Here is a 24,683-nt window from a genome sequence, read left to right on the forward strand (position 1 = left end):
AATAACACAGACTTCAGAGATGCCGATTGATGAGGAGATTATTGAGAAACAATCATCATTGCGAAAAGAAACATTGAAAGCTGTAATTAATGTAATTGAATAATTTCTTATTGCACCAAGAGAACACCATAGTCTCACCGCCTTACCAAAAGTTAGACATTAGATCCAATTTGATAACAACTTCAATCCCAATCTAACAATCATGCATGACTTGAGAAAGCATGTACCTATACTCAATCGAAGAAGAAGAGAAGATTTCACAACAGAGAATCTCCTTGAATCAACCCAATGGAGTGAATCCAATCAACTTAGTGGGAGTGAATCCAGGCATCATGTCACAATCATCTCAATGTCTCATGAAGGATCCTCGTATCATAACGACGAATTAGGATGGATCCTCATATCACAATCTCAACGTAGAGATCAAATCACATCTCAACTCAACAGACCTAACAATCAAGAATATGAAAATCCCAACAAACGACTCATAGTGTCAAAGGTATACACTCTTGGATTGCATTATTATATTTTTTTTATTCATTCTTGAGAAAGATATCGACTTGAGCATCGAAGCGTCCCGAGCCAAGAAGGGCCGCCCGTTTCATTGTTCTTGCAGGATCCAAGAGGTTCATTTATCGACGTCACAACCTCATCACTACTGGCATGTAGTCGTACAGATTTCAGATTTTTGCATCGACAACAAGGCTTGTTGAGTTGTTATTGGTAATTGGATGCCAAAAAAGGAAATTATTTAATTTATGAAGTAGGGGCTTGTTGTATTTTTCTATAAATATCATAGAAAGTAGGGTCATCTCTGCAAACACCGGCTATATATTTCAGTTTATTTATTTATTTTTTTCCAGTTCAGCCTGTCTCTGTTCTAATCCAACTATATGTCTCGGACATCTCTTTTTTCCCTCTTTAGCCGGACTCCGGGGGCATGTTTGACACAAAGCGTCTTCCCGGCAGATTCCGTCGACGAGAAGACTGAGATTGCGATCTAACATCCTCTTCCTCCGGTATGGTCACTATTTCGCGAGATCCATATCTTCATTTGAAACATTTTCTATATGTCAAGTTTTACGGATAGGTTCGAATTATCAATATTTTTCGGATCCGAATCGATTTCCTCAGCTTGGAATCGGATCTTTCTGTATTTTTATCATCCTTAATCTAATTCTTATCCGTCTCCCGATTGATTTGTGGTTCTTTTCATTTTCTAATTTGCTTATTTGTTAATCTATTGTTCTTGCATATTCGTTTCGATTGCAGGCTCTTCTGTTCGATTGCAGGAAACGAGTCGAGTATTTGGTGGTATACTTGGGAATTCCGTAACTTTGTTGGTATTTGGCATACTTAATACTCTCCATGCAATTGCCTTGATACTGAATTTTCTTTAGTAACAAAGATCGGATCTTTCTTTCTTTTTCGACATACTTTTCTAACAAGCGGAGGGTTTTGAATACTAATCATGAAATGGATATAGGTAGAATTTAGTTTTTTGATTTGATTAGAAGAATAATTGGAGAGAGATTGATTGCGTGAAGCTATGAATTTGATTTCTGGGGACTTGGAGCATTATAGGCACTAATGTATTGATTATCTCTCTTGGAGGATTTATTTGGTTTTATGGGATTAAGTTAAAGATAGTCAACATGACAAAAAAAGTTTGTCTGGGTCACTTTTCAATGGGGGAGGAGAAGGCAGAGCAAGAAGAAGTGGCAGAGAGTACGATAGTAAATACCAGGGAAGGAGCGCATGATAGTGGTCGTCAATTTAGATCAAGTGATTTGTTTTTCCCTGGTCTTAATGATGACGTTGCATTGGAGTGCCTTGCTCGGGTTTCTCGGTCAGATTACCCTTCGTTATCATGCATAAACAAGAGATATCATAGTTTGTTAAAGAGTGGGTCTTTGTATGAGTTGAGGAAGCAGTTGGGGATTGTGGAGCATTGGGTATACTTGGTTTGTGATCCTAGAGGGTGGGAGGCATTTGATCCTTTCGGAAAGAGATGGATGACTCTGCCTAAGATACCCTGTGATGACTGTTTTAATCATGCGGATAAGGAGTCATTGGCTGTGGGCAGTGAATTGTTGGTTTTCGGCCGTGAAATGTTTGAGTTCGCAATTTGGAAGTATAGTTTGATTTCTAGTAGTTGGGTCAAGTGTGAGGGAATGAACCGTCCTCGATGTTTGTTTGGGTCTGGTTGCTGTGGATCCATTGCTATTTTGGCAGGAGGGACTGATAAGAATGGGAATGTCTTGAAATCGGCAGAGTTGTACGACTCCTCATCTGGTAGATGGGAACTGTTGCCGAACATGCACACACAGCGAAAACTGTGTTCTGGTTTTTTTATGGATGGAAAATTCTATGTTATTGGTGGGATGTCAGGTCCTACAGTTTCATTGACTTGTGGGGAGGAGTATGATCTTGAGACGAGGGAATGGAGGAAGATAGAGGGGATGAGTCCAAATGTTAGTACAGCAGCTCACGCACCTCCTCTTGTTGCGGTTGTAGGCAATCAGCTATATGCATTTGAGTCTTTGACTAACATGGTGAAAAAGTATGACAAAGTGAAGAACACCTGGGATGAGTTGGGAAGGCTTCCAGTTAGGGCTGATTCTTCAGATGGCTGGGGCTTGGCCTTTAAGGCCTGCGGTGAGGAACTTTTGGTTGTGGGTGGGCAAAGAGTCCCAGAAGGTGTGGCTATTGTGCTGAATTCATGGTCTCCGAAGTCGGGTGTTAATAATGGAAACTTGGATTGGAAGGTCCTTGGTGTCAAGGAGAATGTTGGGGTGTTTGTATACAATTGTGCAGTTATGGGTTGTTGAGGACTATTTGATTGATTCAACTCGGTATCTACAATTCAACCTGGCATTATAGGGTTCTTCCTCTCACATTAATTTGATTAACTGGAGTTAATTATCACTGAGAAAGCTTCTACCAAGCTGAGAATTCAACTTTTGCTCTCTAAAGACAGATTCAAGAGCATGTTTCACATTATGAATCTGTATCTGATTTGCTTTTCATAGTATCAAGCAGGTATTCTCTGGTAATGTTCTGATTTCCATCTTATTCTTCTAGTTGTATTTTCATTTACCTGCCAGATAACTAAAATCAATTAACAGCAAAGCTTTATTGTTTAATGATTTTTTTTTCCTTCTTTTGTACGTATCCGTTGATCTTTCATTTTTTTAAATCCAGTTTGGTTGCCAATATTTGTCAGGAAAGCATAATGCTCTCTTTCATTACATAGATAAATAACTGATGTTTTTGCAATAGCAGCCATGTAAATTATTGCAAATCATAGTGCAGAACCATCTATATGGTTTGTCCTTGGATTATTTATGTCGTAATGGTGTTTTTAGTACATAATTGACATTTGGATGGATGCTATGAAATCTTGCTTTCTTTTCCTTCGACTTAATACTGTCTGCTAGTCTGCTCTTAAGTTGATGTTATAGGCGTTTATGGCGAATGTGTTGAGTACATATTCTGTACTAACATGATCGCACCGTCAAGAACTTGCATGATGCACGCAATAACATTCGATTTTTTCGATTTTTACATATAACTTGCTTGTAAGAAGCCACATGGATGCATTACAGTCGATCACTGATAAGAGCACAAAGGACCCAGTTGCTTCCCAGGAGTATAGAATCAACTTTATATGAGGTCTTGTTACAGGGATCAATTCATTGCATATATGATTTGATTGATAAACTACCCAGTGGAGGAGAATTGATTCATGCATGAATCTGTGTCATGTTATGCGACCTATGCACCTCTTAAATTCTTATTTCGTGTTTTTTTTTAAAAAAAATATTATATGGCATCTCAAACTACTGTTTGAGAGGATCCGCTTTATCTGGTTTCTGGATGAATGTCTGTCATCTTTTCTTGCATCACTATCTGATATATGTATATATGCTGATGATTCATGCACGCTGCCCAGAATGTGCCAAATGGTTGGTCTTGGGTTCGCCTACCGGATGAGGGCTCCTGTAGAAGAAGTAGAAGTCAATTGTGTGGATTCCAGACTGGAAGAAGTAGAAGTCAATTGTGTGGATTCCAGACTGGTAAACAGACTAGACACTTCTACCGCAGGGGTCCTTGAGCCTTCTGTAGAAAATCTCACGATGGCACAACCCAGAGCCAGTCTTCCCACCATCTCGGCCCTTTGGGCCGTGACAGTTCCCAGCCCATCCTCATGGAAAAGGCTGGACAATGAGTTGAAGACTTGGGCAAGCTTATAAGCTAGACACCAAGCCCCTCAACAACCGATGTGGGATTTTATCCATTTTAACACTCCCCCGCACTCGTGGACTCCCCCGCACTCGTGGACTGAGTATCAAAGCCCAAGGCCCAACGAGTGGACTTTTTATCGGGGACGAGCACACCTGCTCCGATACCATGTAGAAAATCCCACGATGGCACAACCCAGAGCCAGCCTCCCCACCATCTCGGCCCTTTAAGCCGTGGCAGTTCCCAGCCCATCCACATGGAAAAGGCTGGACAATGAGTTGAAGACTTGGGCAAGCTTATAAGCTAGACACCAAGCCCCTCAACAACCGATATGGGATTTTATCCCTTTTAACACCTTCACCTACTGTTACTTGTGAAAAGTGTCTGATGCTCTGGCAGTCTGGTTTATACATCAATGTCTGTTAAAATGTTGCTGCTATTTTCATCCGCGAACTGTAGTATGGGCAAACTTATTTGGATCACAAATAGAAGTAACTGATTTGTCTTGTTGAGTGTGAGTAGCAGTAACGGTTCTACAATGGCTGCTTACGGTTTCGGGTTAAAAATCAGAGTGATTGCTCTCTCTCTACGGTTAAATAGTAAAAACTAAGCTCTAAAATCAGTGACTGAACGGGCTCGAATCGATTGCTTATACGGGTAAACCGAAGTGAATCTTAGAAAATCAAAACAAAAACCGGTTCAACTTTTCTAGTATCCAGTTTCATTAACGTGGGCTTGGTTCGTTTAGGTAAAAAGCCCACAATATGAGATCCAGGGAGCCCATGTATGTGGTTCTCCACAACCGTCCCTCGACAAGCTCTTGCAGCGGAGTCTCTCATGCTTCCCAAATCCTATGCTGCATTGCAGGTTAACACCCTTGCTGCAGAGAAGCTATACTCGCTTGCGGGGGACTGGGCTATTTGAGTGTATGCTGTCATTGCTGTGGGACTGGAACAATTAGCTTATCGAGTTGGTATGGTAATATCCGTTTACTTGGTTTCGGTCTATTTTCTGGTTTCAGTCCTATTATAGAAATATTCATGAATCTTAATGAAAAAGTTCATACTTCACATGATGGATAGTCATAGAACTCTGAACTTTGCTCACGCTTTGATACTGATATTGGTCAAGTTGCATCAGGGTGTTTGTGAAAATGTTGAACAAGAATCCCAAAGCCATACTCAGAAGAGTTGCACTTCAGGTGGAGGAGTCTCCTTTGTGCTACAGTTCAAGGATGTTCACTACAAAAAAAAAAAAAAAAAGGGTATTCCGTCGCAAATATTTTTCGAAGGAAAATTAACGACGAAACCGTTTTGCGACGGAACATGGGAGGTGGAGGTTGTGCCCAGATATCAACGGTGAATAGATGGGGAGATGAAATCGTAAGAGAGGACTGGATGGGTGGTGAATAGAATTCACAAAGGAAGGGATGAAGCTGTTGCGTAAGGGGACAGATGGATGGAGTGCGGACTATTCGAACATGTTTGAAAGTTAGTAGGGTTTTTAAGGAGAGAAACAGGGCACGCGGTGATTGCGATGGAAAGCTATATAATTAGGGTTTGCTCTTATTCAGACGGGCCTAACATGCAGTACTATGGACCTTCAGGCCTTTGAATATCAAATGGGCCGACCGAAAGGTCAAATTGTCAACTGGGCCTTTGTCCATTAAAGATTTACGATAATTATATAATTTATTCCGTTCCTTTTTTTAATAAAAATTTTGAGTGCCTAGCGGGCCTCACAGGAATGAATCCGCTGCTTAAACTCTCTCTACTCGGCAGTAGAATCATTTCATGTATTTTTTGTATCTCGCAAAGTCATCTCATTACCAGGGAATCAAGGACAATACGAAAATAAATTTGAACCTTGCCGGGAAAAACACTTCGGTCGTTAATTTAGCGACGGAATTTATTGTTCTACAGTTACATCTATATCACGATGGGTATATTTCCTCGGAACAGAATTAGAGAAAAGCATTTAGTGGGCAAGATAGTGGAAATTATGAAAACTGATCACCTTGTCATTTTCGTTGACTGACTTCAAAGCTTAGTGACCGTTGACACAAGCCCACACTAAGTCTAGTGGATCTTACATAATATGGAATATGGACAAAATGACCCTTCGGAGTTCGGACAAAGATGACAGCTTGCCATTGCTGTCATCTTTTAAAAGAAAAAAACTTCAGAGTTGAGACCCTCGACCTCACCAGTTTTATTCTTTCTAATCAAAAGAGTGATCATGAAGGTGTAAGCAATTTGAATGTATTGGGGTATTGGGTTTGAGAGTTATTTACTCTTTGTACACTATATTTGTGGTAGTGATTACTCCTTGATCGTCTTTAGACCGTAGACGTGGGTAAATTACCGAACCACCTAAATCTTTGTATCTCTTGTGTGTGCATGCTTATTTATTACGCTACTTCTCTATCTTGTGTCATCGTGTAACTTTGGATCCCCGTTTTTCACAACATTATGCAGTACTCGGAACCCATAACTGCAGATTCTGTAACTCAGGATTCACAATTTGATTGTACAGAGAGTGAGCGTGCGTCTGGAGCTACCTACCTGGCTTTTTACCAACCATAACCTTCAAAACCTAACTAGGCAAGACCCAGTCTCACTATGTAGAAGTCCAAAACTCAGCGTCATGTTGCTTTTTCTCCATTTTTGGGTATCTTCACCTAATCGTCGTTGATTCATCAACCGGCAAAATCCGTTAGAAAATCCCGCTTAAAAACCCTACAAATCAATATTATCCGTTATGAGCTAAAAGCTCACACGACTTTGTTCTTTTTGGACAGTTGCCATTGATTTTTAGGTCCAGAAAATGCGTAGATTATGTGGGAGGGATAAAATTTTTACTTATATGTCACTCGATTTGATTATGCCAATTCGATATAAGATAAAATCTTGACCCAACCTTTGATTTATGTTGGTTACAATTTATGCAATCATGATGGCATATGCTTTAATTGCAAATAGAACGTGTACTAATATTCATACTGTCTAATCTTTAATTATGCCTCTAACTTCCTAATCTTGGTGCCGAAGGCTCACTAGCTAGTAAAAGGAAAGAAGTTTATTTTATATATGAAGGCAAATGAAACAAGTCTATTTGGGAGTCGTCCTCAATGCCCCTTTCAATGACCAGCCGGAGAAATCCTGAAAAGTTAAAGGCCACCCACCTTGTTGATTACGCATCGACACTATCTAATCTTCACCACACAATAAGTCCTGGTTTATATATACTTAATTGAAAAATCCTAACTGACAGCAAAGTCTCTCCACTACTAGCAGGAATTTCAAAAGGCGTTTTTCTTTGAATTTGAAATCAAGAGTTTGGGAGATTATCTTACTTTTTTTTTCTTCCCCAAAACAAAGGGTAAGGAATCATATGATTAGTGATTGATTCTTCTTAGTGGGGCAATACAGGTGCCGTGCAGCTGTTTGACAAAAAAAAGCAAGAATTGAATCTCCCGCGTCGACAATCGTCTTTTGAAAAAGCAAAAGCAGAGGTTGGTATGAAATACGTTCTGGATTCCTGGGAGTAAACTAATTGATTGTCTTCCTGTTTGGTTTCCAAAGTGCGTTGAATCAAATGATAGTATTATTCATGGATAAATATAGTTAAATGTAACTTTTGACATTGGAAAGAGTTGGCAATTACAATTTGATCACCGAATGGTCATATGATTGATGTAAATTTTGATAATTGAAGAAGTTGATGCATTCCAATTTGGTCACCAAATGTTTAAACGTTCTAATTTTTCTAAAAAGAAAGATTTGAACTTAAGTCTTTTTCAATTAGAATGTTTGAACATTCGATAACTGAATTGGAATATGCCAACTTTGTCCCTTATCAAAAATTACATTAACCTTGATAAATAAATCCGAGGCCTATCTTTTGTTTCCCTATCTCGAGTCTTGACCAACCTTTATTTTCACCCGTTAAGTTGGTCCTCCCTAAAATGTTTGTTCATTTACACCCTTATCTATATATATCATTAACTTGTATTATGTTTGTTTGGCCAGTTCATTTTTCTTTTTGTTTTTTTTGCACTACGTAGCAAATTTGACATGGGGAAATTAGGCAAAAAGGATATTATGGGACTTATATATTCCAAAAAAAAAAAAGCGGGAAAATCATTATAAAAAAGTATATTTGTGTTAAGTTGACAAAAATATTACTAAGATCCATCTTACAGTCATGCGTTAATTCTTTTTCCTCCTTTTTTTCTCTCCCTTCTTCTTCCTTCACGCCGAACATCGGAAATTGCCCGTTCGGCCATTGTTTTCGACGAATGAACTATCGAAATGAATCTCTTGATCAGCCCGATCAAAACCCAATCATCACCGGTCATCGATTATCACTTGATTTGCAAGAAAAACTTCTTGAAATCACGATTGCCGTTTGGCAAAAAGCTATATCCGGTCAATACGACCAACTCCGGTGACCATCAACTCCAAGGACCAAGGCGCGTCACCTTTGAGGTTTTATTACTTTTTCGAACTATTTTTTTCAATCTAAAATCATATATGAAACTACAGATATTATATATGTTTCGTATATGACATTATATCTGTTTTGTATCTGTAAATATTATATATGTTTTGTATTTGTCAATATTCTTCTGAAATCGAATATGAATCTGCAAACATTATATCCGTTTTGGATATGTTCTGATATGTTATCAGTTTTGGTCCTTTTGGAACTTCAAACATATAACATTTCATTAAGAACAGAGAACATTTTAACAAGACAAATAACATTTTACAAGACAGATAACATTATGACATATATCAAATCAATCGAAACAGATAACATATCATTTGCAGTCTGTAGATATCACATCATGACCAAAAAATCATGAAAATCATCACAGAAAATGCCGAAAATAATGATGTGATGACAGATCGAAAGAGAACAATAAGATCTACAAGCCCCATGGTGATATGAATAGATCTAGTTAGAATACAACAAAAATGGGGATGAAAAATCACTGAAAATGCCATAGAATTGTCGAATGAGCCATGGGGGGCGAGGACGAACCTTCTGGCGGCAGAGACAAAGATTATGGCGGAGGTCAGAGATGAATCACGGCTTGTGCCATGTTTGAGGATGAAGATGATGGTATTTTAGACAATAAAACCATATATTTTAACTTTTTATCATTTATGAAATAATATTTTAAACTTTATGGATTTTATGAAATAAAACTTTTAAGAGTGTCCCTGTTAAAATAACATTTTTAAGAGATGGACTTATCACCAATATTCCCATTTGATATTTATCGTGTAAAAGAAGTGTAAAATAATAAAGAAATAGAATGAAGAGGAATGCACTAGTTGTTGTATTAGGGGTGGCAAAAATTCGATTCCGAGTCAAACAACAATTGGTATTTACGAAATATTTATATGTCCGGACCCTAACTCGGATTAGATTTTGGACGTACTTAATTGACCAAACCCAGATTGGTTTACATCCGGACAAGTAAATCAGACAATAGTCTAATCCGGTTTGGGAGCCGGATAAATAACTCGTACAAGATTTCTGTATTTAAACCCTAATCCTATTTTAAATCGTGTAAAAATTTTGTATTTAGATCCATATTTCAAACACATAATTTATGTTTATGTGCAAAATTGATTTAATTTGAATTGAACATTCGAACTGAACAGAGTTTTGTCACCCTCATCTAGCATGTATTTATCAAACCTTAACAAGAAAGGATTCAGGGAGACCGCGCGCACTGAAGTTTTAGTTGGGAGAGTGTGTATAGGATGTGGGTGGCAGTAACAGTCGAAGTAATAGTATGGCGGATCTTCTCATAAACAACTGTTGCCATAAATGAAAGGGAATCATATATTCATATCACAATCTCCCTACCACCACGGCACACCTCCCATTAAATGACACTTCTTTGCTTGCTTTCATTTCCCCTTCTCACTTTCTCAGCTGGTACCCTTTCCAGCTTTCGATCAGCTTGAGATAGGCTTATTTTTATTGATTGGTTTCTGGGCTTTGTGGTTCTGTGGTGTTTGTTCGTCTTGTATGATAGAATGGGAACAGATGAGGATCCTGCAGTGGATCAAAAGCACGATGTGGGTGCAATCCAAACAAGCGTTGTCATTCCAATTCATAAGGTTTTCTTTCTCTCTATTGCTTTTTCCGGCTTTTCCTGCTCTAGCTTCTCTGTGTATATGTTCTTTTTTGGGTTTCTCGTACTCTGATTGATTCTTCGCATTTAGGGTGAATTTCGTTTATGTTATGTTCTCTGGATAAAATCTATGATGAGTCAAATGAACATTGATTTCGATCCTGTTATTTCAAGGTTTTTCTTCATTTTTTTTCTTCAGAATTTCGAGATTTACTCGCCGGGTTTTGAATGAACTACTAAGGACATTCAATTTATTTGTTGAATAATTTATGTCTAAGTTCGAGTTTTCTAGTAGTTGGCTGCATGTGATTCCTCAGTTTCTGGGCTTTCTCCTCTGTATGTAGGCTAAATTAAATATCTCTGAAGTTCGATGGATGTAACTAGAATCAATGAAAATTGGGATATTGTTGCCCACATAAACAGAAACTCATATAAAGCACCCTAAGAACTAACTTGGTAAGAGTTTACCCGTCTGATATAGCCAGTGGGAAAAAAAATGATGGGTTCAGACTTCAGATTTCTTTGGAAAGTAATAGATTTTTTCTGCTGCACAGTTTTCTGATTCTAGTTTGATTACAAAACCCCTACACCAAGAGCCCATGGAAAATTGGGACCTGAAGAGAAGAAACCCATGTCACTTGAATGAAAAAGAAATTTGTGTGTGTATTATTTTGTGAAGATATTTCTCTGTATATCATGAAAACAACAAAGGCCATAGATTGTTTTTTTAATCATTTTTCGGATTTGCCCTTTTTTTGCCATTTCCTTTTTTTCTTCTGGTTTGTGCATCTTAAAATTTTCAATTGGAGAAGAATTTTATAGTTCAAGGTTGTACTTTAATTGTTCCTTTTTTGTAGGTTGAAGACACAACCGGAACAACTGAAGAAACTGCCCATGTTCATAACTGGAGGAGGAAAAACCTTGTCTTAGAGATACCCTCAAGAGAACTGGAAGACCCCCCTCAGGATACTGTTGTGATTAAGATGCCCCCAACTCCTAGTCCCACTCCAAGGAAAGTGAATTTCTTCTTGACACCAAGTTCTAGTGATGCAAAAGCAGCTACTGGGTCTCCAGGGCCCTCCTCAGTTAGAGGCAAATCATCCTTTAAGAGTCTGTTACCAAAACTAAGCTTCAAGTATCGGAATTCTACTTTCGATGTTGAAAGGGCCCCCAATCCAACTCAAGAAGCTTCATCTACAGGGCCACGAGAGAAACCGTCAATCCCAAGGTCATTGTCACTTACAAAGATATTCACTCCTAGGATGAAGAGAACAGCTTCACTGCCTGTAACTCCAATTGCACACTCCAACCTAGGGTCTGCACATGGAGGAAATGCAGCTGTTACTCCAAATTCAAGGGTAAGCTACAAATTAGTGTCTGAGGGTTCTTCATCTAGTATAATTAACTTACTCGGTGGCCATTCTAAACATAAAAATGAGGTATAGCTTCTTTGGATTAATCCAGTTTACTATGCTATTTTTGATGTGGAGTAGATCTTTGATCCGAAACTAGCTCCTTTTCCTATATGTACAGTCTGTAGGACTAGTCATCCATTGTAAGTATCAGAACGTCAATATGTTTATCTAGCGCACTTTAGTATCTTCTGTCTTCAATTCCATTCCAAGTGGAAGCTGGATTTTGAGCAACTTTGGTCTTAAGCAGATAGTTGCTTTTTGCAGAGGAAAGCAGCTCAAGTGAGCATGAACCGGTCACTCTCGATGCCTATCAACAATAAAGAAAGAAGCATAAGGCAGATGGATTCCTTTTTCCGTGTGATTCCTTCAACTCCTCGAGTGAAGGAAGGAGATATAACGTCAAATACATCACCTACAGTTGACGCTGGTAATTTCATTCTCCTTTCAAGTGTTATGCTTGCTTTCTGAATGTGTGCCTGTGTGTGCATCTGTCTGCACGTGCGATTGCATGTATGTATGTTTATTTACCTATTTGGTATTGTATCTTCTAAATGTTTAATTTTTAGAACCCTTGGCAGTGGACCAACTATTATCTAGACATGCCAGTAAATTGTTGGCAACATCTGCTATGAATTTGTTGCTTTAATTTGTGGCATAAACTTGGTTATCCTCTGTAAATTTATTTGCACTATACCTATAATTCTTCTTCGTCGTAACTTGCTTTGATTTCCCAGATGACCACACAGTAGAGGTTGATTTTTTGAACTGCAAGTTCCACTCAGTAGTGAATTCTAGTGGTTCTTAACTCTTTTTTTTTTTTTTTTTTGATCTCTCTGTTTCCTTGGCAACAGAAAAAAGTGATGAATGAATTTCTTGGCTGTCTTATTGTCATCCTTTTGCAACATATTACTTGTGAGTTGTGACTACCAAGTACCAACCATTGCCTTATCATGATTTCATGGTTTAGAAAATAGTGATGCTGATGGTGAAGACATACCTGAAGAAGAGGCTGTTTGTAGGATTTGTCTGGTTGAACTCTGTGAAGGAGGTGAAACCCTTCAAATGGAGTGCAGCTGCAAAGGAGAGCTTGCTCTGGCCCATCAAGAATGCGCTGTAAAATGGTTTAGCATCAAGGGTAACAAGACCTGTGATGTGTGCAAACAAGAGGTCCAGAATCTACCGGTGACTCTATTACGAATTCAAAGTGTTCAAACTCGAATTGCAAGAACAAGTAGGGGTCAACAGACAGATCTTGATGGATACAGGTGGGTGACTAATTCGATTGTGTTGTTTAAGTCTAAAACCGATTTGTTGCTGGACTAGTCTATAGCTTAGTAGTTCGAGTGTTTCAGGATTTGGCAGGAAGTGCCCATCCTCGTCATTGTGAGCATGCTTGCCTACTTCTGTTTTCTTGAACAACTCCTGGTAAGATTAGCAGTTTTACATCCGCGTTTCAAATTCACCATTTATATATTTTCTAAGTCTTTCTACATGCAGGTAGGGAAGATGGGGACTAGTGCAATAGCCATATCACTTCCATTTTCATGTGTCCTTGGTCTCATTGGAACCATGACCTCCACAACAATGGGTATGCTGGAAATAAAAACCTTGTGAAATACATATAGGCTAGATTTGTTTCTTTGTGTAGATATTATACAGTTGAACTATTAACTGCAAAAGATTTTCGGCTTCAAGGTTTTGAATGGTTATACCTTGTAAATATGTGTGCAGTGACCAGAAGGTTTGTCTGGGTTTATGCAGCAATTCAATTTGCTTTGGTGGTTCTCTTCGCACATATTTTTTACTCATGGGTAAGTGACTAACCTTAACCTTTGTCCACGACATGCTCACCCGATTGAAGCTAGTATAACATGAAACTCGTTAACACAGATGTCTCGATGTCATTATTGTCATATTAATTTGAAAATCTTTGATGTAGATATGTCGTACCCAATTTTATTCAAATTTCTCTTAAAAAGTCATTGGATTATTGTATTGCAGGTTCATGTGCAAGCAATTCTATCTATTCTCCTAGCAACATTTTCTGGGTGTGGTGTGGCAATGAGTGGGAGTTCAATTGTTGTGGAGTTTTTGGGATGGAGAAGAAGACGGCATACTCTACCAGATCGGCTTAATGGTTCCATAGCGGCACCACATCACGGCCAGCCTGCTCGACCTGTAAATTCATCTACTGATCAGGTTCACCAAACTGAAGCGGAAAATCCAGAAACTTTTGGTGGCAGTTGAAATAATTTTTTAAGACTAGCAACTTATTGAAGCTCATAGTTGGATCATGTTGTATTTAAGATATCACAAGTATTCTTTGGCTTTTTGCTTTTGTAATATATATATATCAAATTACTCCTGTTATGTAAATGAATGTGCATAGATCCGGGTTGTAATAGCTTTAATAGTCAGGGTGATTGCAAGATTATGATAGAATTCTATTTGCGGCAATCTGTTTTAAATCAAATTATCTCATGCATTCATATGGCAAAGTTATATTGCAATATATTATATTTAAAATTATTTTTAGTTGGAAAAAAACATTATTAAAGTTAGAGAGAAATGACACCTGTTACATAGGTTAGACAAGTGTCCACTAATTGGTATTGAGTGGTATATATGTACAAGCCCATCTACAAACTATCAATCAAGCATTTTCATGGGCTTTTAGTGACTTGGGTTAAGATTCAATTGTTGGGTCTACGAGGAATAAACTCGTGAGAGTAATCTGATGTAGAATCGAAACCCTAAAGCGGACAATATAATTGATTGTTTGAGATGTGAGTTTCTGATAAGACAACTCAAATGAGAGTTGCTTGGCATGATTTTTGGCATAATTCATATGGCAAAAGCTGAGATCATAAAACTACCACATCAGTAGATGAAGGACTAATAGTCCAACATATAAGAGTTGTCCATTCTTTTAACTTATAACAACCGATTTTTTAAGTGAATCTTGGAGCCTAGTTGGGCTTGGCCTAATTTCAAGGGAACCAATCCGTGAGGGCCGAATGAATCTAGAGCGTACAAACTACTATATATAAGTGTGGGCCTAACTGATAACATATATGTAGTAAAAAATTGGAAGGGTTAATTCCAGAATTTATTTACTTTGTAAAAAGACAGATAAGGGCCCATGGTGGTTGGTGAAGGTTGACTGAATGTCTAAATGTTTAATTTATATATATATCTCGCACATATCACGTTTTATAGGTGTACAACAACCAACACCCGAACATTCACGGAATCTCGTTTTTCTGGGTCATGAAACATGACCATGAATCCATGATATGATGTAACACCAACGACCAATCTATGAAAAATCCCTCAACCTATGTTATTAGTCAAGTAAATAAATATTATCTAAATTAGACTCTAATTAGACGTCAAACGCAGGAGCCAATCAAAGAGGCAGCAGCACTGACCAGTACACTCTCGTTTTACCAAATAGAAAATTCAAAGTTCAAAAAGATACCAACCTCTTTGTCTTCAAATGGATTTTTTTTTCCTTCGTGATGGAGATAATTTATAGTTTATAGTTATACTAACCCATTAATCGTAGTATCCTACTCACCCCTTATTTTAGCAAAAATGCAGGAGAGAAACATTGAAATTAGAGAATAAAGAAAAGGATTAAAAGAGAAAAAAAAAAATGCAATTTAGGTATAGAAAGGAATATTCCGAAATGTACAATGCCAACTTCATAAATATTTTTTTTTATTTCTTATTTTTCCATGGCCCCTGAAAACAAAAGATGCCCATAAAACGTTTTTGTCTTGTTATTATGGTTGGTATTGCAAAGGCTAATTACGGATCACTCACCAATATTTCCTTTCACAGACATAGCTGATAGCGCACGCCCTTCTCCCTTCCTTCCAGTATTAGTTGCAGAACCTGAATCTTCTTCAATTGCTCTGCTCAAGGTAGCCTTGGCCTTCGCCCTTCAGAACCTGAATCTCCTTCAGTTTTTGTTGTTGTTTCAGTTCTCGAGTCGTATGTACATTTTGTGAACACGTGTTTTTCGTTGTTGAATATCTGTGGATTTGTGGTAGCAGTAGCTAAGCGAGTTCATCGAGAGTTTGCAGTTGATTGATATTTTACGTGAATTGAAGTCTGTGATGATCACTGTGTTACAATTTCCTCTGCGCTGTTTGGTTGCTGTGGAACATAGTATATTATCTGTTTTGGTTTCCCGGACTCTCGACGAGTCTTCTATGGTTTTGAACTTAATTGAGCGTCTCGTTTTCTTTTCAGAATCTGAAAATTGATTTCGGAATCTGAAAAATACAGTATAGTATGTTTTTCTTCTTCTTTTATCATGTTGTTTCTGATGAGAAATTTTTGTTGTTTGTATGATTTTGAACTTTAAAGTGGAGGTGAGAGGGTTAGTCTGTGGAAATGGCGACTGGAACCGTACCGGCATCCTTTTCAGGTCTAAAGAGCGGGGACTCGAGCTTGGGGTTTGCGAAAAGAATGGATTTCATTAAAATCGTTGATTTAAAGAGGATCAAGTCTGGTAGGAAAAAAATCTCAGCGATTCGAAATTCACAGTCTGCTCCGGAAATCGCCGAGATGCAGCCTGCTTCAGAAGGAAGTCCTCTATTAGGTATAATATTGAGGTTTTGATCGTCATTCTGATATTTACTCCAGGGTAAAATTGGTTTTGGTGAATAGGGTTTTATGTTGTCTGATCTGCCAATTCAAAAAGAACGTGATAACAAAGTTCAAGTTCATGCTTAATATTTTCCGTATGCTTGAGGGTTGTTTGTAAGTGGCTTATACTTAACGTAGCTCTAGAATTCCATTTTGGATCCGATTTGAGTTTATTTAAAGGATATTTCTCTATCACAAAACAATAAACTAATAGTGGCAAGTTTTTCTGGCTTCAGGTAAATGCTATTTTGCCTCCAGAAAACCAGTTAGTTCAGTTGAAGTGGTTCAATTTTGCTTGTGTCACAAACATTGACAAGGGTTTCCCGAGTTATTTGTCAACAGAATCATTGGAATGGATATTCAATTTATGGCTGATTAAAGTTTAAAAGTGTTGTTCAAACCATACAAGAATAGTCCATCTCTTGTATTTTATATAGCATGCCAATAATCCATAAAACAACGGAAAGATGTTAAATATCAGCTTTTGTGCATTTATGTTTCTGCCTTCGTAAGGTGGCTTTTCTCAATATGAGAGATTGTTGCTTGACTGCAGTTCCTAGACAGAAGTACTCTGAGTCCTTGCACAAAACTGTGAGGAGAAAAACAAGGACTGTAATGGTTGGTAATGTGGCCATTGGTAGTGAGCTTCCTATTAGGATTCAAACAATGACAACTACTGACACTAAAGACGTTGCATCAACAGTTGAACAGGTACTTTTAACCTTCTTCTTCTTCTTTTTTCTCTCTCCTGCTATTTGGTAAGAGAAATATTGGTGTGTTTTCTTTTCCGAATTATACAGGAGATCAGGTCTAGCCTTATTCATTTATTCACATGCTTCTGCAATTGCGCATAGTAGGATAAGATTAATTCCCCCCTTAATGTTGTAATTAACTTTTATATTTTTGAGCCCATGGCATAGTATGCAAAATGTGCATATCTACTGATGAGCTTTTATAGCAAGATATGTGACTTGTGAGCTGCCATAAGATCATGTTTTACTGCTTATGTTGGTGATAAATATGATTGAAGGCGCAGATGACAAAACAGTAGTTCTGAAGTTATGCTTCCTTCTACCTTCTTTTATCAATGATTTTTTTTTTAATGATTCAATATTGCATTTTCTGGCACGTTCTGTTGCGTTAATCACCATTGTTTTAGTAGGTAATGAGAGTAGCAGACCAGGGAGCAGATCTTGTTCGGATAACTGTTCAAGGAAAGAGAGAAGCGGATGCATGTTTTGAAATCAAAAACTCTCTTGTCCAGAAAAAGTAGGTTATTGTTGCATAAAACTTTGGCATCTTTTGAAACTTTGACTTCCAATTCATGATTCTCAACTGTGATGCTAACTTTTCATTTCTCAGTTACAATATCCCTTTGGTAGCAGATATTCATTTTGCTCCTTCTATAGCCTTGCGAGTTGCTGAGTGCTTTGACAAAATTCGCGTAAACCCTGGAAATTTTGGTATGTAGTAATGTAGTCCATCGTTAGTTCATCCTGCTATATAACTTTTCTAAGGATTTAATATTCTGAGTTCATCATTCTGGTTTATTGCAGCTGATAGGAGGGCTCAGTTTGAGAAGCTAGAGTACACTGAGGATGACTATCAGAATGAACTTGAGAATATTGAGCAGGTCAACCCACTCTACAGTTGAAAACTATAACCTAAATATGTAGAGTGATATCATGATATGTGTCTGGACTTGCTACTGCATTAAATTTTGTTTCACTTCTTAAGATGCTATGTTTCTGTAGAAATATGCGGATCAAGTACACATATTCTGTGGTAGGTGCACCAGAGAGGAGTAAATAACAAAGAAGTACAATAAGCATATTGAACCTGGAAAAGTCGTATCTCTTTCCCACATTTTTGGCATCACATTATTTCTTCTTCTTCCTCTCTCTCTCTGTTTTTTTTCTTAATGAAAGTCTTACTTTTCAGAACTGGAATTTTTCATCATAAGAGTTAGCATGTATCGGTACTTACAGTTTTGGTTTATTTGCTGATGCATCTCGCTTTTTGACTACACTAGGTTTTTACGCCGCTAGTTGAGAAATGTAAGAAATATGGAAGGGCAATGCGCATTGGAACAAACCACGGGAGCCTTTCGGATCGTATAATGAGTTATTATGGGGATTCTCCTAGGGGAATGGTGAGTATTTATTTTCCCAATCCCTCATATGGCTGAACATCTTCCTTTCTTAATTGTTTTATTTGAAGATGCAGTGTAATCATACAAATCTGCATTTCACAAACAGGTTGAATCTGCATTTGAGTTTGCAAGGATTTGTCGGAAGTTGGATTATCATAATTTTCTGTTCTCAATGAAAGCAAGCAATCCAGTTATCATGGTCCAGGCTTACCGTTTGCTTGTAGCCGAAATGTATGTTCTAGGCTGGGATTATCCACTACACTTGGGAGTTACTGAAGCTGGAGAGGGTGAGGATGGACGAATGAAATCTGCAATTGGCATTGGAACCCTTCTTCAGGTACCTTGTTAATATATATTGTGTAGCATATGTTTAAGAGTAGATTTGTAAGGTATTCACGGATTTATGATCTGGAAGCAATGTACCTTTGATGGAAGTTGGAGCATCTAATTCTGCGTGTCAGTGCTCATTCGCCCATATATTTTACAGTTTAGAATAAATCACGTGAATCATGTAAGGCATGACCTTTGTGGAACTTAATAACTCAACTGGATATGCAGGATGGCTTGGGTGATACAATCAGAGTGTCACTTACAGAACCACCTGAAGAGGAGATAGACCCCTGCAGAAGGTTGGCCAACCTTGGTATGAGAGCAACTGATCTCCAGCAAGGGGTGGTAGGATTCTCAATATTCTATAATCAGTGCTCGTACTGGAAGATAAAACCCTATTAATGCACTTTAGTGAAATGTTTTACTTCAGGCACCATTTGAGGAGAAGCACAGACGTTATTTTGATTTCCAGCGTCGTTCTGGTAAATTGCCTGTTCAAAAGGAGGTATATATTTGTTTTCCAATGTCGAACTGTGCCCTCTTACTTGTCTCTTTAAACTGAAAATAGAATTTCATTTATTACAGGGTGAAGAGGTTGATTACAGAGGTGTCCTGCATCGTGATGGCTCCGTACTCTTGTCAGTATCACTAGATCAATTAAAGGTAACCACTCAGAAATTCTCCTCTGTTTCTTCTTTTCCCTGTGACATTCGTTGGTTCAATATGTTGCTTCACATGAAAATTTTATTCAACTGTTTTGCTTACCACAGATGCCAGAGCTTCTGTACAAGGCACTTGCGACAAAGCTTGCTGTTGGCATGCCATTTAAGGTATATTCTAATCATTTTGTTATATCTAAGAACTGGGATGCATTCACAGTCTTATCAACACATTTGATCATGCCGATGTAGGATTTGGCAACAGTAGACTCAATCTTATTGAGAGAGCTTCCACCACTAGATGATGATGACTCTGTAAGTACCTTGTACTCTTTTTTGTTATATCAAAGAACTGGGGTGCATTTACTGGCTTTTTTGTTTTCTTTCTTTTTTGAGAAGAATTGTCATCACCCCCTCCCCAACCCACCCTTTATATCATCATATATTAAATTTGCGTAATTTTCGTTGAAAATTTTACCTGTTTTGTAATTCAAGTGACTTTCTTTGATGACCAGCGGCTAGCTCTGAAAAGATTGATCGATATAAGCATGGGAGTTATAACACCTTTGTCAGAGCAGCTAACGAAGCTCTTACCGAATGCCATGGCTCTCGTAAATCTTAAGGAGTTATCGACTGGAGCTTACAAGCTTTTGCCAGAAGGTGCTGATTTTTCAGTATCCAGTTTTTAGACATTCTTCACCTCTCTTCTTCCCCTGTTTTTAGCTACATTTATTGCTTTTATCACCATCCACAAATCACATATCAGGCACACGCTTGGCTGTCTCTGTGCGTGGTGATGAGCCCTATGAAGAATTGGAGATTCTTAAGAACATTGAAGCTACGATGCTTTTTCATGAGCTACCCTTCACTGAAGACAAAATTAGCAGAGTCCATGCAGCAAGGAGGTAATAATGTCACAAACTTCAAGATTTGCAGTTATTATTTATTGAAGTGATTTTACAACACTAATAAATTAGTTGGTTTGGCTATGGCTTTTGTCTGTTCAGCATTGCATTTAGCTCTTAGAAGATGTCCTAGGAGTGATAGATGTGGACACTGAAAAAGCAGTAAATGAGAAATTTGCTTCTAGTGCACCACATAAAGACAGATTTTCTTCATGGACATATTTATCTGGTTTAGCCAGGTTGGGCAGTTTATTAAGTGCAACAAGTGAACAAGTAGTATAGACCTGACTGGGGACCCACCATTTGTTGTGAAGAATTCACCTTGGGCACATTCGCATTCTATTGAAATGAGTTCTCTCATTTGCTTTTCTTATTTCCCCAATTGTAGTGTATTTTCTCTATCTGATTAGCACTTTATGTCTACCACAGGCTATTTGAGTATCTTGCAGAGAATGCTCTGGATTTTCCTGTGATTCACCACATTCAGTTTCCAACAGGGATTCACAAGTAACTGCAAACCTAACTTTTTGTGGAGTATTATTATTCAAAGTATGAGTAGTTTTGCTTAGTTTCCCCTATTTCCAGGGATGACTTGGTCATTAATGCTGGTGCCAAGGCGGGAGCCCTTCTCGTAGATGGACTTGGTGATGGAGTCCTATTAGAAGCACCGGATCAGGACTTTGATTTTCTTAGGAACACTTCTTTCAACCTGCTACAGGGTTGCAGAATGAGGAATACAAAGACGGTATAGGACTAAACTTTCCAAGAACAGGATGGTAACGTTTTATCAGGAAATAATGATATTTAATGAGTCTATGTATCTGAAACTTGTTTTAGGAGTATGTCTCATGCCCATCCTGCGGTAGAACTCTGTTCGACCTTCAAGAAATCAGTGCAGAGATACGAGAGAAGACATCACACTTACCTGGTGTTTCGGTAATCACTCATCCTTCTCAGTTGTATCAGATAATGTATGCAGCTCGTACCCCAGTGGATGAACAATAACGCAAATATTTTTCCGTTCTTCTCCAATGTAGATCGCAATCATGGGTTGCATCGTCAATGGACCTGGGGAGATGGCTGACGCAGATTTTGGATACGTCGGTGGTGCTCCTGGGAAGATCGACCTTTATGTTGGAAAGGTACACGTCTAGTTTCTTTATGCAATTCATATTAGCCTTATATAAGTCTTGGCCTTATTACCGCAATCCCTGGTTTAATCTCTAGAGTGTTAGACTAGACATTATCAGGGCGAACTTTTGAGTATGAATCGCTGTGTGTTTGCCCAGGCCCGGTCTGGTCAAACAGGCCTATAACTTTTTCTAAGCCCGGTATATGCACAGATATATATGGAAACTAAGCTTAAAAATAGTTGGGCCCCGCGTGACGGTTCTACTTTTTAACCTTAAGGTCTATTTTTTAAGCTTGAGGACACAAATTGAGGCTTGGCCCAGAAAAAAGTTCAGTCCTGAAATTGGATCCAGGCCTGGTACATGGGCAAAATTTGTTTGCCCCAATCCTCAGAAAAGGGGCCTTGGCTGGGCCGGTCTGGGCTCTCGTCGTCGTGGCCCATTTTGAGGTAGTTTCTATACAGTATTACAGTTCATGAATCAAAAGGGGGGGCAGGGGAGCTGGGCTTTCGGTCCTTGTGGCCCATTATCATGTATACCATTGCCCTCTGCCATTCGTGGATCAAGATTCAAGAGTACTATTCTTGCAAGGCGATTATTTTGGAAATGAGAACTAGCAGTACTGGATTATTAAGCAGTTGCTAATTTGCTGTATTGTTTCTTTGTTTCAATACCCTGTTACGATATTGATTAAATCTGAGTAAATAGAGGAAGTTGATGATAAGTTGAATTTGGTTTCAGACGGTTGTAAAGCGTGGAATTGCAATGGAGCATGCAACTGATGCATTAATCCAGCTCATAAAAGACCATGGCCGTTGGGCAGACCCTCCTGCAGAAGATTGAGATATATGGGTTCTGGTTGGCTTATATCAACAGACAACAGGTGGTGGAAAATGTATTCATCGAGTGTTTCCTTCGTGTCGTACGTAAAGTCAAAACCAATCCATTTAGATTGCATTAGATCAACGTTTGTCCTGTGTAGTATGCCGAAAAAATAAGCTTTGTTCCCGACTAGCAGAGAGTAGAGGCGATCTACTCTATTGCGCGGAGCACGATATAATAATTTAAAAGGGTAAGTATTAGAAAAGCCCATCTATTTTGTAAAATGGTTCAACTGAGCCCTCTTACTTTTTTTTGGGTCATTCAAGCCCCTCTATTTTGAAGAGTGGGTCACGTTAGCCCCTTATAGTAACAGATGTTAAAAATGTGTTGATGTGGCGGTTAAATATTGAGCTGGATTATATGAATAATTTGTTATTAATTTCCTATTTGTTGACTAGATTGCCACGTGTCTATGGACATTGAAGAACTTTAATTTGCTTCCTTCTCCTCCTCTGCCGTCGTTATGAGTTTCGATTTGCGATGGAGTTGGGGCGTGTGATGCTTTACATCCATTTTCAAACGTCATTCAAAGCTACAACAACGGCAAATTAGGGTTCAAACATCATTTTGTTAAAACATGTGTGCCTCTCGAGAATCTCTACTTGAGAAATCTTTCTCTGCCCTAAAATTCTGCAGCTGAGAAACTCAAAAATGTCTCTCAAGATGATCGACGCGACCATTTCAACCTTTGATTGTGTGTTTGAGAAGTTCAGATTGGAGGCACCCAAAAACAAGGCCAACATCATCTCTTCTTGGCCGATAAAGATCCATCTACAAACCTTAGTTGGGTGTCATGGTATTTTTTTCAATTATTTCCTTTATTTTCCAAATTCCTGAGCACCCATTCTTGACTTACTGAGTTCTTTGGTTAGGGCTCCAAATTCATGAATACACATAAAATTGCAGAAGAGAGAGAGAGATTTGGTTTGGAGATTCTTAAGTTAGCCCCTCAATTCCTTGCCATTTGACACATAATTTTTGAATCTTTAAATAAAAGCCATGTCATTTTTTTTTGGCCAAATCAACGTTTTTTAACAGAAATTCTGATAAAGGACTAACGGAGTCCATTTTGGCAAGTAGAGGGGCTTGGATGACCCCAAAAAAAATAAGAGGGCTCAGTTGAACCGTTTTACAAAGTAGAGGGGCTTTTCTAATACTTACCCCTAACTTAAATCTCAATGTGCATGATGGGTTGGGCCCTCATGTAAATATGCATAATTGCATACAAATTATGCGTAAATGTTATTGAGCTGGGCCAATCTTTTGGGCCTGGGTGGGTGGGCTATGGGCCTGAGTTATAGCAATTCCTATTAGTATTACTGGTGTAAATTTTTATCCCTGGGAAGACCTACTCCGTGGAGCAATTCAAAAGGAGTGCAAGTGGAATCTAATGATATGATTGTACTAAGCACAAAAGCCTTACAGTTTTTCCTCAATACTCATTTATATCTCAAATTCTCCAGCCACAGTTGATCTGCTAAAGTCTGCTTCCTTTTATTAATAACATGCACAATATCATCCAGTGTAATGACCTTAACACACACTACTAAACAACTCTGTGTATCCTGTGCTTATCAAAAAAAAAAAAAAACAACTCCTCTCCATGCGGTAGCTATAAAATTAAACAACTCATTTACACAATACTCCCGTTCTATTAACTTTGCAACGATCCCTAAAACACACTACTATAAAAATAAAAAATAAAAAACCACATTACTATATTGTAACTTTGCAAGGGTCCTTGTGGTTTATTATAAACAGTTCTTAATACAAATGACACCATTAATGATTCCTTAGCCAAATACCCTAGGATGCTCGTTAACCAATCTGAATCTTCTAAATTAGTAATATAGTAATCATAGAAGAATTTCAAACTTAAAGAGAACCCTATATGTCCCGATCTAACATCACTAAGAAAAGCAAAAGAAGATTGAGAAAAGAAAAGAAAACAGGGAGAATAGAATTGGTAAGTCCACAAAACAGCAGATAAAACATACATAGACCAAGCAATTCTCAACCAGTTTTAACTGAAGGGTAACCCAAAAGTAAGACAATCTCTCAATAGTAGTCCTCAGTCCCCACATCAAACTTGTGTCCAACAAAATAGAGTAGTTGACTGGAGTTCAAGATACAATCACTATTTTGACTC

The 24,683-nt window shown here is 38.2% G+C and overlaps 3 protein-coding genes and 1 long non-coding RNA gene across 8 annotated transcripts; all 4 read left to right on the forward strand.

Annotated features, from left to right (window-relative positions):
- Positions 1-813: 813 nt before the first annotated feature.
- LOC120013026 (F-box/kelch-repeat protein At5g60570-like) lies at positions 814-3,146 on the forward strand. Of its 2 annotated transcripts, none has more exons than XM_038864646.1 (2): positions 814-1,019; positions 1,273-3,146. In XM_038864646.1, the coding sequence occupies exon 2, from the start codon at positions 1,656-1,658 to the stop codon at positions 2,829-2,831; it is 1,176 nt and encodes a 391-aa protein (XP_038720574.1). In that variant the 5' UTR covers positions 814-1,019; positions 1,273-1,655; the 3' UTR covers positions 2,832-3,146. The 2 variants fall into 2 exon arrangements, with proteins under 2 accessions (XP_038720574.1, XP_038720564.1); XM_038864636.1 differs by having other exon boundaries at positions 1,293-3,146.
- Positions 3,147-4,782: 1,636 nt separating this feature from the next.
- Positions 4,783-5,507, forward strand: LOC120013037. Its single transcript, XR_005471334.1, has 2 exons — positions 4,783-4,902; positions 4,994-5,507. It is a non-coding gene; the product is annotated as an uncharacterized LOC120013037 (long non-coding RNA).
- A 4,468-nt stretch (positions 5,508-9,975) lies between these two features.
- Positions 9,976-14,274, forward strand: LOC120004705 (E3 ubiquitin-protein ligase MARCHF11-like). Of its 4 annotated transcripts, none has more exons than XM_038854015.1 (8): positions 9,977-10,388; positions 11,260-11,760; positions 12,082-12,244; positions 12,785-13,082; positions 13,170-13,242; positions 13,300-13,405; positions 13,549-13,628; positions 13,819-14,274. In XM_038854015.1, exons 1-8 carry the CDS (start codon positions 10,305-10,307, stop codon positions 14,062-14,064), a joined length of 1,551 nt encoding a protein of 516 aa, XP_038709943.1. In that variant the 5' UTR covers positions 9,977-10,304; the 3' UTR covers positions 14,065-14,274. The 4 variants fall into 4 exon arrangements, with proteins under 4 accessions (XP_038709945.1, XP_038709943.1, XP_038709952.1 ...); XM_038854016.1 differs by having other exon boundaries at positions 9,979-10,388; positions 13,315-13,405; XM_038854017.1 differs by lacking the exon at positions 13,549-13,628 and having other exon boundaries at positions 9,976-10,388.
- A 1,314-nt stretch (positions 14,275-15,588) lies between these two features.
- LOC120015339 (4-hydroxy-3-methylbut-2-en-1-yl diphosphate synthase (ferredoxin), chloroplastic-like) lies at positions 15,589-22,931 on the forward strand. Its single transcript, XM_038867725.1, has 20 exons — positions 15,589-15,746; positions 16,195-16,429; positions 17,030-17,187; positions 17,639-17,745; positions 17,839-17,939; positions 18,033-18,109; positions 18,509-18,628; positions 18,735-18,965; positions 19,187-19,303; positions 19,389-19,463; positions 19,544-19,621; positions 19,729-19,788; positions 19,870-19,932; positions 20,133-20,277; positions 20,384-20,522; positions 20,952-21,029; positions 21,108-21,267; positions 21,360-21,458; positions 21,560-21,664; positions 22,394-22,931. Exons 2-20 carry the CDS (start codon positions 16,222-16,224, stop codon positions 22,493-22,495), a joined length of 2,223 nt encoding a protein of 740 aa, XP_038723653.1. The 5' UTR covers positions 15,589-15,746; positions 16,195-16,221; the 3' UTR covers positions 22,496-22,931.
- Positions 22,932-24,683: the final 1,752 nt, after the last annotated feature.

Source organism: Tripterygium wilfordii, chromosome 2, assembly GCF_013401445.1.
Source record: "Tripterygium wilfordii isolate XIE 37 chromosome 2, ASM1340144v1, whole genome shotgun sequence".
Classification (NCBI taxonomy): domain Eukaryota; kingdom Viridiplantae; phylum Streptophyta; class Magnoliopsida; order Celastrales; family Celastraceae; genus Tripterygium; species Tripterygium wilfordii.

Coding starts and splice junctions, on each gene's coding strand:
- LOC120013026 (XM_038864646.1), top strand. CDS start 1,656: ATGACAAAAAAAGTTTGTCTGGGTCACTTTTCAATGGGGGAGGAGAAG.
- LOC120004705 (XM_038854015.1), top strand. CDS start 10,305: ATGGGAACAGATGAGGATCCTGCAGTGGATCAAAAGCACGATGTGGGT. Junction 13,083..13,169: donor ACAGATCTTGATGGATACAG/GTGGGTGACTAA, acceptor CGAGTGTTTCAG/GATTTGGCAGGAAGTGCCCA. Junction 13,406..13,548: donor CATGACCTCCACAACAATGG/GTATGCTGGAAA, acceptor ATATGTGTGCAG/TGACCAGAAGGTTTGTCTGG.
- LOC120015339 (XM_038867725.1), top strand. CDS start 16,222: ATGGCGACTGGAACCGTACCGGCATCCTTTTCAGGTCTAAAGAGCGGG. Junction 19,622..19,728: donor TATCACTAGATCAATTAAAG/GTAACCACTCAG, acceptor TGCTTACCACAG/ATGCCAGAGCTTCTGTACAA. Junction 19,933..20,132: donor CACTAGATGATGATGACTCT/GTAAGTACCTTG, acceptor TTTGATGACCAG/CGGCTAGCTCTGAAAAGATT.